This window comes from Grus americana, chromosome 2 (assembly GCF_028858705.1).
Source record: "Grus americana isolate bGruAme1 chromosome 2, bGruAme1.mat, whole genome shotgun sequence".
Taxonomy (NCBI): Eukaryota; Metazoa; Chordata; class Aves; order Gruiformes; family Gruidae; genus Grus; species Grus americana.
This window is the reverse complement of record NC_072853.1, coordinates 141,639,155-141,652,429: the sequence shown is the minus strand read 5'-3', so window position 1 is coordinate 141,652,429 and position 13,275 is coordinate 141,639,155. Positions and strand designations below refer to the sequence as shown.

General features: G+C 44.4%; 1 protein-coding gene across 2 annotated transcripts in view; it reads right to left on the bottom strand.

Moving 5' to 3' along the window:
• Positions 1-2,322: 2,322 nt before the first annotated feature.
• SLC25A13 (solute carrier family 25 member 13) overlaps positions 2,323-13,275 on the bottom strand; it is a 103,980-nt gene continuing 93,027 nt past the window's right edge. For both annotated transcript variants that reach the window (XM_054815543.1, XM_054815542.1), the window contains 4 exons: positions 8,599-8,737; positions 4,604-4,762; positions 4,432-4,522; positions 2,323-3,546 (listed from right to left, as the gene is read on the bottom strand). In XM_054815543.1, the coding sequence (XP_054671518.1) occupies positions 3,357-3,546; positions 4,432-4,522; positions 4,604-4,762; positions 8,599-8,737 (579 nt within the window). In that variant the 3' untranslated portion in view covers positions 2,323-3,356. The remainder of the gene's footprint in view (positions 3,547-4,431; positions 4,523-4,603; positions 4,763-8,598; positions 8,738-13,275) is intronic.

Here is a 13,275-nt window from a genome sequence, read left to right as displayed (position 1 = left end):
ACAGCAAGGCTGGACAATTCCCGCTCGCCCCTCTGCCACGTGTGCGTTGGAGAGCCGAGGAGCCCAGCAGTAAGCAGCATGCCATGCGTGCACGTCGTGGAGTGTATGGCAGGGACATTCCCGAGCAGGCTGTCCCCTCCTAAGGAAGATGCAGAGCAGTTTGTCGGGTTTCATATTTTTAGCAGGTTTAGAAAAACCTGCCTAAGTTATTTTTGAAAGCTGTGGTATGTTTGCGCACAAAAGCATCCCTGCAAACTGTCAATATTAAGTCAGCTTAAACGCAACCCATTCCCTGGGGGCCAGGCAGAAAAGCATCCCTCAGTTTCTGTGGGACCAAGCAACACGAATACAGGGTAACTGCTTCAGAGACACCCCCCCATCCCACTCTCATGCTGCTAGGTGACATCATCGCCAATATTTGATTTCTTTTTTCTGTAAGCCCTGCCACGGGGAGTTAGCTGGACTGCAGGAAGCAAGTGAGGTTACATTTTATCCCGTTCCTCCCACACTTTGCATAACTCACCCAGAAACCCAAGAGGACAAACATCTAAACATTGTCCTCGGGGCCTTTTGTTTGTTTGTAAGGCAATCTGACAATTTCTTGGCCTGTAAGCTTTGCAGAGCAGGAATGCATCCTTTTGTGTCTGGAGAAAGCTGACTGTGGGCACAGATCTTCCCCAAGATCTCCGGGCAGATCTGTAGCGTGCTTTGAAACGTTTTGAACTGGGTTGCGTGCTACTGAACCAGCCACTGGCTCTTCAACCCTTCTGCCCCTGCCTCCATCCTCTACTGGCCCTGAAGAGAAGCGTGGAAGGACAGAACAACCCTCCAAAAGACCGTTAATGGGGAAGGGAAGGGCCACCATGGGTGGTGGTGGTAGTCCAGCCTTGCTCATCTGCCTGCCAGGGCGAAGTTGAAGGCTGTGGCCTTCTGAGATGGACCTGCCATGGGAGAGCTGGACCTCAGCTTTGTCCCTGGGCTGGGAGCTTTGTCCCTTCATCCCTGGGATAAAGGACAACTCATAAATACACTGCCAGGCCTGGGAAAGAGAGGGCAGCAGTAGGCAGGGGAACGGGTCTGAGTTATGATTTGCTTTGTCAAGCACAAGGAATGGTCTTTATCACACGAGCCAAGAAGTTATGCAAGTCTTACAAAAACCCAGCTCTAATTCCCATTCCGTTCCTGAGGTTCAGCATCAGGAGCAGAGGGACGTGCTCTGGGGGTGCAGGCTGGTGTCCCTCGCCAGGCTGCGCAGGGAGGCAGCAGCTGCTGGCTGAACCCCCGCACGTGGCCGGGCGCTTCCCCTCCTGGACCAGGGGAAACGTGCAGCTCAGTACTCGGACATCTTCCCCAAGCTGCTCCTTGTCCACAGAAACCCTTGACAAGGTACATCAGGCAAAAGTGAGGGATGAAGTGTAAAACCAGCTCCTAAATAGCCTGAAATCTCAAGTGCCGAGCACAGGCAGCTCCCAGTGAGAAAAGTTTAACTTTTATGACAAGCCTTAACCAAAAATCCTGACAGTTAATTTTGGACTAGTACAAGGGGCAGCTTTTTTTTTTCCCATTTCTGAAATGAAGAAGCTGTCATTTGGGGAGACTCGGATATACAGGGCTGGGAGGTCGCAGCCGCTGTCAGAGCACAGCGCAGAGTCTCTGCACACTGGTTTAGCCAGACTCCAAGACGCAGCTGCAGGTAGATGTCATCTTCTCCCCTCGCTTCCACATGTGTGAGTGCTGCAGATGCTACCCCTGCCATGGCTCCGTTTCACCGGTAACTTCAAAATGCAAATTAGTCCAAGAAAATAATTTCCATGATGATCAAATACAATAGTAGAGCAATTTCCATTTCAGTATTTCCACAAATTATCGTACAACGATATGATATCATATACCTAACTCATTTGTCTGCAATGATGCTGCGTCTATGCATTCCCTCAGTTTGCAGTCAACGTCGAAGGCACCTGCCCCCCACCCCAAGAAGCCAAGCAAGACCAAATTCTTCCTGGTCTGAAGAGGTATCACAGCAGATACCCAATCGTACCTTCAACTGACTAGGTAGTCAGACCGTCCATAACACATTAACCTCCCCCCAAAAGTAAAGGTCAAAATATCAAACCATTCCTGGTTTTTGACCAAGGAAAAATGTCTTTTTTTTCAGTGACATCTACACCACAGATGTCTTTTCTAAGCAGGGGAATTCAGGCATTTTGTTCTCAAGCTGCAGGTGTTTTTATAGCCTACGTGTCCAAATATTATAACTTTATAACTGAAGTTGAACAAGACATTTGATGTGCTACGCTATTTCCGTAACAGAATACCATGTGTGCATCTGTTTGAAAGGTTTATTTCTATCTTCATAAATACATAATTTTCTAAACACTGTGCAAGGCACCAAAAAATTAAGTAAAATCTTTTCTTTTAGAGTATTTTAATCTCTTTTGACTCAATGAAGTAAATAAGAATCTGAAACCACCTATTTGCCAATTACAAGCCAGCAGTTAAGGCAGGTACCATTGATACAGTGCATGAATTTTCTATTGCAGTTATTTAAACAAGCAGCGTTTTACTATAGAAGTGCATATACAAACTGAATTCCAAACACCAGCAACCCAAGATAGGCACCTAGTTATGAAATTTCCTTGTATGTGTAGTAGAATGCCAAAAGTACTGCCGTAAAGTGCAAAGACTATGGACAATAACACTTTCTTTTGAGCATTTTGATACCAGTAACATAATACAACGGCTAACCATTTATAAATGTGGTTTCCATTACAAAAACATGTTCCACATAAAAGCTTCATAATACAATCCAGAAACAGAACTTGTGCGTTCACGTATTTAAAAAGTTGAAGCTGTACTGGCATACTTAGGTACCGGGTATATATTTGCTGACCTCTACAGACACGCACTAAGTTTATAACTGATTTACATGTACAGTCAAACTCATTCCACTTTGAGCACCGTGATATCCACTGAGTTTTTCCATTTGAGTGACGATGTGCGACATCCGCCCTGGTAATCTGCAACCCAGCGTTGCCTGTAAGATGATCTGGTTCACAGCTCTCACCCAGCCCTCCCCAATAAACAGAACCTAAAATTAGTGTCTTCCCAACACAAGCACATGTCAGATGTGGACAAATACATTCATGGTCCCAAACTTAAAACAACTGGTAAGAATTTCACAGTGATCTGGTTAAGGAAGCACAAAGACAAATGATTACATTTAAGATGAAAATTGCCTTAAAACTCAAATGAAGCTAAACTGTTAAATGATGAGAAGCTAAAGGAACAAAGTATTAACCAATTAGAAAAGTGGCTCTTTCCCAACTAATAACAAAAAACCTACAGCAATAAACTTAGGGTCCTACTGCTGCAGCAGCCTTTGAGGTAGGTGGCGATGGCTTAAACCGAGGTAGGTAAAGTCCAAACTTGTTTTCAATCCCTGCAAAAGTGGCAACTGCCAATTTGTAACCACCAACATGGTCGGGGTTAGGAGCAGGGAGTGTGATCCTAGATTTAGGAACTGGCTCTGATCCAGCCGGTTTTCTGCAAAATAACAAAAATAATAAATTAATTTCCATAGAGTAAAATCAGTATTCACAAAAATCTTCTCCATCAAGTAAGCTGCCTGAGACATCTGAGTGTACCTCCCAGTAACTAACTAAATTAAATGCTACAACATAATGAGAAATACCCTGGTTTAAAACCTTCCAGAACAGTTAGGAGCCTTCATGTTGATTGAGTATGGTCAAATCCAGATAAAATTTGAAATGCCTTAATCAAAAGTGCAGTATGGGGGAGCAGGGGTTCCTAAGTCTCTGCCACAGTGCACAACCAACCCTGGAACCTGGCAGAGTTTAAGTAATTTTTGTGGCAGCTTTCAAACTACTGTCCCCAAAGCTTCATAAACGGTCCGCAGCTGCTCCTGGGATGACGTTAAACAGCAAAGCACATCCATCTGTATCGCCAACAACGACAGGAGGCAGAGCTGAAGCTCCAGCAAATAGTTCTAGGACTTGGTGACACCTGTAGACATTTTTGGATGTTGAATGCCCTGCCTAATCAAGGGCACAGCTCCTCCACCAAGCTAATGAGGACTAATGCAGAGTGTATCCTGCTCTGGCAGGCGTCACGCTTCCCCTGCCGTTACATCCCCAGCCCATGATTCAGCCTCCCACTGTCTCTGCTGACACTAACGCAGGTCCCCAGCTTGAAACGGTGATAGAAAATGTGGAAACATCTTGCTGTGAAACAGGTACTGGAACATCACCCGAACCTACACCAGTGTAGTGTGGCTTAAATAATATTTACAAAGCCTTTGCAACGTGCCCTACGTAATAGCAAGACCCTGACCCCGACATATTGAGGAGCACAAAGACCCACACAGTGCAGCTTCAGGGTCCCAGGCAGATTCAGACACCACATACTTACACTCCCCCAAAGTCCACGTAAAACCATCTCTGCAGCAGCTCGTAAGTCACCAGAGTTACACCAAACTGAGGAGAAGATCGAAACACACGAGCTTGAAAGAAAAAAAGGAGAGTTCCTAAGTGACAAAACTCACAATTAGAAATCACTTAACAATCAAAGCTCTTTTACACACCTCCCGCTCCTTTCCAGAGAGCCTTCGGACCTTCCTCTCGAAGGATCTTCACAAAACAGTCTACAACGCCGCTGTAGGTGGTCTGTCCTGCCCGGGCTGCCACCTGTAGCCTTGTTTTGATGACATCCGCAGGGGTGACCAGAGAGGCTGCAGGCATGCCTGCACAACACAAAAATCAGCTGGTGGGTACCACCGACTTGCCACATCTGCTACATCCCTCATTTGCCAGAGGTCACCATGCCTTTTGCCCTTCTATCAGGAGAATCCAGCCACGTTTGATTTAAGCAGAAGTTGGAAAGGAGGACAAGCAAGAAAAGGCAGCCGTTGTGGACGTGGCTTCACCCAGAGAGAGCTTCTCCTAGAGGAACCACCATATCAGATGCTTCCTGCCGAGCTGGGAGGCATGGGCTGGATTTTTCAGCACTAACCAGAAACTTGCATAGTTAATAAGCCCAAAGTTTTTGGAGGTGAGGTCGATCTTTCCCTTTCCTTTTCACGCCTCTCTGTGGTTCCTGGCATTCTGGTTGCACACTGTGCTGGAATAGCCGGCACACGCACACACACACCCCCTCACGCAGCAACGGTACCGAGCACCAGATAATGCCGTGCACGCTCAGCAAGGCGTGAGAGCCAGGGTTTAAAAAAAAGGGTCATTCTTCTCATTAGGAACGGCAGACTGCTCAGCTGCAAAGCCACAGCTGACATCCTCGGCAGAACGCTTGGAGGAAGATTTAAATTTACCCTGGCAGATAGTCAACTGAAAGCAAAAAATACCAAATTACCAATGGGTGGTATTTCTAAAATCATTTCTATCCAAACTGGGGCTGCCCACATTTAGAATTAAAAAAAAAAAAAAAAGCCAAAAAAAAAAGCACCGAGACTGTACCCAGAAGACACTGTCTCTTATGGTTTTATTACTTTTCCATTCTGCATCTGTTCCAAACCAACTTGGTCAGATGTAGATGCATAAATCTCCTCTCCTTTTTTTTTTTTTTAGGCTTAATAATTCTGTAACAACTCTTGTCCAAACCAGCATGGTCTGGCTTCAAGCACCAGAGCACCCTTCCTGCAGACTGCTCTGAGAGATGTAAGCGTGTGCGTATCACCAAAATAAGAACTACTCCTCCTACTCCTCCTCCTCCTCTCCTGGACCCCCCAAAATAACGCACACGCTGAACTTGCACAGTGGTCAGTCTGGCAGGGAAGTGCTAAAACCCGGTAAAGATTTCTGAATTCCAGAAATGTTGAAATTCCTCTTTGCTTAGTCTTACCCACACCAGGATATCGGGTGAGTCAATTTAAAGCTGGACTTTTGTCCTTCAAAAGCCAACCAGTGTTTTCAAGGAAAACCAAAGGACATACTTAGAAACAATTCTGCTTACTACCCACTGACTTCCATCTCCTTACTCTTCATTCTTTATTACTGAGGATATTTTGCAGTTAAAGATGTTTTTAATCCTGTTTTTAGAAGCTACGTGTACAGGAAAAAAGACTTTACAGACAAATAAAAATTTACAGGTCACTGCCATGAGGAGCTTACAATCGAAATGAGACAAATGGCACAGCAGGAGCTGACAATAAAAAAGAGGAGAGAGGGGAGGAGAAGGAAGTTCATGGAGGCAATAAGCAGATGGAGCAAATTAAGGAGAGATCCTGTAGCTGATATTAGAATCATCTCCTCAGAAAATGCTGTAGCACAACAGGTTGAGACATCTGGAGAACAGTGAAAGCCAGAAGCAGATTGAGCCAGATGACATGCGCGTTGCGAGTGTCCCTAACAACAATGAAAAGGAAGAAAACACACCCAGCAGGAGCAACACCCACTGGCAAAGGACGCAGGTGTGCATCTGAGCGTGGCCAGCTTGAACATCCCAGCACCATGGGCTGTGAAAAGGTGGAGTTTCTCCACCCAGGCGGAGCTCATGCAAATGTCTGAAGTCCGATGAGCAGGTGAGATCCCCAGCCAGAGCACAGACACCAGCCCAGAGACCGAGCCAGCGTTTCGGGGCGGGGGGGGTTGGTTTGTCTTCCCCTTGACTTTCTCATGGCAAACCAGAGTGGAGACATACACCTCCACCACGCTTTACTTGTACCCAATAAAAGGAATTCCTTGTTTTTGTAAACAGTACGATGAGTGTTGTATCTTTAACACTGTAAATTGCTCATGAGAGTTAACCTAGGATGGGATTCACAGGAAGCACTGGATAAAATTCACATTATAGCTAGTTTGGTAAGCCATATCAGCAACAATAAAGACTGCTTCTGTGCCTGAACTTCAAAGGGATGGTTATCTCAGTCTGCAATCACCTGACAATGGCTAGAAAGAGAAAAATAGGAAAATCTAAGAAATGACTTGGCTTAAAAATACCAGCTTATGTTTCAAGTCTGTAAATATGATCTAAAGTTCAAAAATTGTTTTGTTCCACTAAAATGGGTGAGAAATAAGCTGGCTGTAAGCTCCTGTTGGGGGGCTTGGAGGCTGGCTCGGGTTTGGGGTGGGGGAGGAGAGGTGACAAGGAGGTTTTGAACACTAGTCATTTGAACACAGCTGGTTTTCCTAGTGCCAGGTCGATTCCTTTGGACTACGAGCTACTGAATACAGAGCTATATGCTTCAACAAGACAAACTAACCGATCTCGGCTGTATCCTAAGCCCAGACACTGTCCCTGCTTCGCAAGAGACCCAGCCCTGTGTATAACCCTGATCAAGAACAGTTTCCCCAGGGAGAAGCAAGCTTAAAATCAAATGAGAAAATATAGCTAAACCACATATCTGTACTGTATTCATGCCACTCCGTCATTTTTCTCACCCGGCAGCAGGTCGCAGCAGCCTGTCAGGGGCCATGCTGGAGGAAGAACTCAGCTGCAGCTCAGAGACCAAGCAGCCCCCAATGAACACGATGGAAATACCTGCTGATGTGAGCCCTCCTACCTGATGTGAGCCCTCCTGCTTGCTACACGCTCCCCCAAAGGTCCTGCTGCACAAATTTTCAAGCCCATTTGTTTCCTGAAGGGAAAACTGTGGCCATAGCAGAAGCAGGACTCTCAAGCTACCCTATCCAGGAGACCAACAGTGGTCCTCTTCGGGTGCAGAAGCTGGGTGCCGTGCCAGGGACCAGCTACGCAGCAGACGCAAAGGCAAGCTGAGGCTACAAAGCCTGTTTCTGTCTTTTCCCTTAGGCTCTGCAACACTCAAGGTAAACGCATCCCTGACAAATTAAGTACGATTTGGCTCTCCTGCCCGCTGTGTAGCAGACTAAAACAAGCAAGTGCTCAAGATCACACTCGGCACCTCTGTTATATCTGGGTACACTAGGAATCAGCAACCTGTGGCACAGCAGGAATGTTTTCAAGCTTTTCTGTTTTAATACAAATAAAATATAAGGGTGAAATCCTCATGAAACCAAGTAATTGCATGGGATATTGTGGGCAGCAAGTAACTGTCATCATTTTGTCACGTTATGTCATTGTGTCATAGTTCGAAGAACTATACTGCTAGCATGGCTTTTGGACTCTATCTACCTCAATTCAAGATTCCTTTATCATAAAGAATTTAACAAATGCCATGATTTTGTCTATAAACCATTTCAAGAAAACTTTACCAGTCAAGACACAGCCACAACCAGCAAAGTAACTTTACAAGGAATGATGATATACGGTAACGAAACATCAACAATTAAATCTTTCCCTTTCTTTTGCCTCCTGAACATTACGATTGATAGAATCATAGAATCTTTAAGGTTGGAAAAGACCTCTAAGATCATCAAGTCCAACCGTCAACCCAACACCACCAGATTATACCAGAAACTTATAGTATCTTTATTTTTAACTTCGACTCACTCTACAGCATGGTAGCTTTCTGTTATTTGGGCATAAGGTTGCAAAATAGAGTATAGCTGTGTACAGTTCTTCTGAGCTTTTCAAAGTTCTCCCTGCCATAACTATTGCACTGCAGGTGCAATATAGTGCCGTGCAAAAAGAAATTTGGGCACTTACCAGCTATCGATCCAGCCAAGAGCAGGTTTCCAGGGCTAACCCTCCCATCTTCATTTGCAAATGAAGCTTTCAAATGAGCGTAACAGGGGAAGTAAATGGCAGAGAAGGGGATGTCACGCAAAAAACACGCCTTAGCACCCTGTGTTGAAAAAGAGAACGAGTTTTAAGAATGAGCAAATTTAACATGATGAAATATGAACATGACAGAACAGAGCAACATTGTAGCTTTGTTTTGTTGCAAAGGGCTTATAGAAAAAGCAATTCCTCCTCTCAAAATTTTGAGAGATCCATGTATTTCACCCTGCTGAGAAGTGTCTGTGCATTGTTTCTTGGTTCAGTAATTTTTGTCATTGTATTTATCTTGTCTACTTGTTCCTGTACTGTAGTTATTTGCTGGTAATAGAGAAAATGTCATGTGTTGGAGTAAACTCTGATAACACCTTTGCAGAAATTTAAATAGTTGACATTGTAGCCATGCACCTGTAGTGGGAGTTGAGGATGTGCGTGAAGAAGATTGAGCCACGGGACAGGTCTGGCCCTCTCATCCCCACTTACAATAAATACTTCAGAGAAAACAGTGCCCAGTCCATGCATCTATGCAGACATTGATAATGCAACATATATAGAGGGAAAGATGGAAAGAAAGAGAGCAGGGCCATAACACTTACTCTTTCGCAGAACAGTAACAGGATGATTTATTTGTGATTTTTAGAGTACAAGTTATCTGGGATATAGTTTGTTTCAAACTAAGTTTCAGCTCTTACTGTTAAATTTGCCTTGCTATCAATTTGTGTAAGTGGTACAAGCAGCCAACGAAGTTTCCAGTAATATAGCTGGTTTCAAATCTAAGAGGGTGGCAAACAGGCAAGGGAAGTTTTTGGGTAGTGGCAAGCAATCAACTGTTTTCCAAGCAGGGGGAAAAGCAAAAAAGCCACTAGGGGAGGTCAGCCAAAATAAAATACCAAATAATATCCATGCTCTAACAGCAAAGGGGACTTAGAGTCCGCCCTTCCTCAATACGGAGACCCAGAGGACACCAGAGCCTGAACACACCAGGACTGAGACTGGCAGGCAGGCGCAAGCAGGAGGTGGCTCTGGAAAATGGGTAAAATCTTCCGAGCTTGAGAAAGAAATGGTTTGTGGATGAGCCTAAGCCTCTTCTCTTTGAAGCGAGGGTGGAGTCATGGTGAAACCGCTTGAGGTTCATCCACGAGCCCTTCTGGAGTGCGCTTGCTACTGTCTTTCTCTTGCGTACAGTTCTACCGGGGCTCAGTGCCAGGCATTTCACAGGGGACGTGCTAATATCCACAGAATTTAATTAAATCTAATGCTATGCCTGGACATAGCTGGAAGCTTAGCTTGTACTATATAAGCAGTTAAAATAATAGTGCTTATCAAGGGGGATGCTGGTTATCAAGCAAAGATGGAAAAGCTGCAAGGTGTCAGAAAAACTGAAAAGTTGCCTTTCAGCGAGGGGAGGCAGGGGTGGGCGAGCAGGACGTGGCGGGAACACGGGGTCCTGCGAGCCTCTTCACAGCAGATGCTAACAAGTGCAGTCTGCAATCGGAGAACGCCTCTGAGAAAGTAAAGATTCATCTAAAACCAGCCATCAGATCTTCTAGTCAGACTTTGTGTGTCACAGGCTCGGTTACCGAAGGCGGTGAGCACAACGCGCTCTGCTCCAGCCCCAGCTGCTCTCCACCAGCTTCCTCAGCTTACTTCTTGACGTTTTCAGCCCGAGAGCCAACCGCTTCCCGCGACGCTCCGTTCGGAGGTTAATGACTGCTGCTTTAAGACCCTTTGCCTTGTTGCTCAGCTGGATTTGACTGATTTATGCTGCCAGTCACTGGTTCTCGTTACACCTTTCTAGATACACTAAGGAAAATGCCACGAAGGAACTCGAAGCGCTGCCGTCGCAGCCGCTCCGCTGTTCGCCCGTGGTGAATGGGGTTGTCAGCTACCGAACAAAGCAATGCTGGGCTGGATTCTCCTCTCAAAATTACCTGGAAAGCCCATACATACACTTTACCTTGAGGGCACAGAGAAGGTGAATCTTTTGTATTCACCAGACACAAGAATTCCGGCCTCTTGTGTGCAACAGAAGCCCCGTTTTACAGTTCACCTTTAATCTTCACATAAAAAGAAAAGACTAGGGTTTTACCAAGCTCTGTATGAAAAACCAACTTTTTAATGATCAAATGTCTGCACTGTATTTACCTCACAGAAAAATTACGAAACTCACTAACGAAACACTGACAGACCAACATGGTTTCTTCAAAGATTTATTTTTAGAGCGTGCTTTTCCTCAGAGCAAATCTCCTCGCTGCCTTTGCCCTCAGGGCGCATTACTTCTATTTTCTTTGCAATGTTGTCATTAAACACTGTGCGCATTTTTTCCTCTGCATTTTTTTCATACTCTGAAATATCTTGACATAGTTAAAATAACTTACGGAAATCAATAAACTCCAAATGCAAGCAACTCTTAACTCAGCTCGAGCTGCTAATATTCCTCCCCCTTCATTAAAAGGCTCTTTTTCATGGGGCAGAAACGGCATATTGCTAATATCACTAATAATATACGTTCAGGTACGCGGAGAGGGAGGGATGTCCATCAACTTAGTTGGCTCAGTGTAAACAAAACCTGGATTAAAACTTGGATCCACTTTAATAATAACCCAGCTTGGCTCCGGTCCAGTATCACAACAGTCTAAAGTTTCCCCCCATCGTTCCGTTTAAAGTCTGGGAAAGCATGTTTAAAAGCAGGCCTCATTTAACTTCAAGTTAATCATCCGCAACCAGCCTAGGCCAATTAGGAAGGCTTAGGGAGATTGGCCACAGTATCTCAAAAAGCAAAAGAAACATTTATTTTACTTCTCGCACCTTTTTGATGTGGACAACGTGCTGAAAGCCAAAAGGAGTTTTAATCAATCCCCAGAAAGCTGTAAGGATCATCCGCCCGAGTTTATTCTGGCAGCCAAGGTGCAGACCTGCCAGGCATGAAATTGTTGGGAGATCCTACACACCATGACATGCGCCCGCCTCACACAACAGCCGGTTGGCTCCCATCTTCCATCTCTTTAATAACCTTAAAGCTCTTAATCTCGGGTAGTATCTCACTGAATAAACCAAGGAGGGGGGGGGAACCCCCAGCAAAAACCCCACGATTGTCAAAGATTTGGATAAATAAGCCCAAGTCAGCGCTGGGGCAGGTTCTTTAGAATGCTAATTCCTGCTTATACCAGCTCTACCTGCAAATAAGGCTCTAAACAAACTATTCCTACTACAAGGGGAGGGTAATTATACTGACAAAGGCACCTCTGTGTCGGGTTGGGCAGAAGGAGCCGGCAGGTCTGGGAGACGCGGGCTTAGCCCAGTCTCCTGCAGTGAATGCACATTGTCTGGTGGGGGGGGGGGGGGAATGCCAGACTGGGGGGACCTAGCAGCATTCAAGACAACAGTGGTGCACCTTGTCTGAGAGGGTTATTTAATGCTTCTGGCACCTGTACTTACAGCCACCCCCTCTTTTTCTCCTTTACAGGTTTAGAATTTATTTGGCATGTATAATTGTTATTTTGATCCTATAGCTACAAACAATAGGCAGCATGTCATTTCTTGATCATTTTGCATTCTTCTTGGGTTTTACTACAGACTTAACCCTTTGGAATCGGAGCCCTAACAGGTTTGGTAACAGTCAGTCAAATATTACTGGCATTCGCTTTCAAGGGCTGTAAATTTTTCTACTGTAAAATGACATTGCCTCAAAAGCTGCTATAGGTTTTTATTCACATATATTTACACCAACCGATAAACGAAACTGATTTAGCACATGAAGCTAGAGGAATAAACGCTGATTTCAAATGCTGTGCCAGCAATTCAGATTCAGTTTGCAGACAAAAACTGTAGCACTTATTAGGAGGAAGGGCTTTTTTTTTTTTGCTTATTTTCAAAGAAAATTTCTGAAGTGCAAGTTCTGACATAGAAGACAGTTCCAAATAGGCATGGTGGATGCAAATTAATGTAACTCAAAACTTTTACTACTCTGTTGTGTATGTTTATCATCCTGCTGTAAACCCACAACTTCAAGAGGTGAAATACCTCAGCTGTTATCAAAGCTACCAGGAGGGACCTTAATACGCATCCTGTCAACTGAGATTGCTCTTTCCAGGTCAAGACAAAAGAAGCCCGTTTATGAAGTTGTCAAAAAAAATTGAAGAAGAGACTTTCGGAAGCTTTTCTGACTAGTTCTGGAAATGCAAACTGTGTTAGCAATATCAGCCAAAGCACAAACCTGAGCTGAACACCTTCCAGTAATAGTAATCATAAACATTACCACAACCAACGTATCCTATCCTCGAAGAATCATTTACTACTGTATTATTTACTGTCTTCTTGGGATCACAAAATAACTTTGTTGTGCAAAATTATGGAGTGGCACTGTCTGTTATGCTGTAAAGCACTATTCAGAATGATTATTTATAAAAAGTGTAATATTTTTTAAATGTTCCATGGCAGATATTGTATGGATATGAGTTTCTATGATATACAAAATAAGTAGGTGTACTTACAATGTGTATTTACACGAGCACTTTAAAGATATCTTTTGAAACCAATAGAATATAAATTCAGCTGACTTTAACGGGACTTTATGCATATTACTGTGTAAGACAGGCAGAAGAC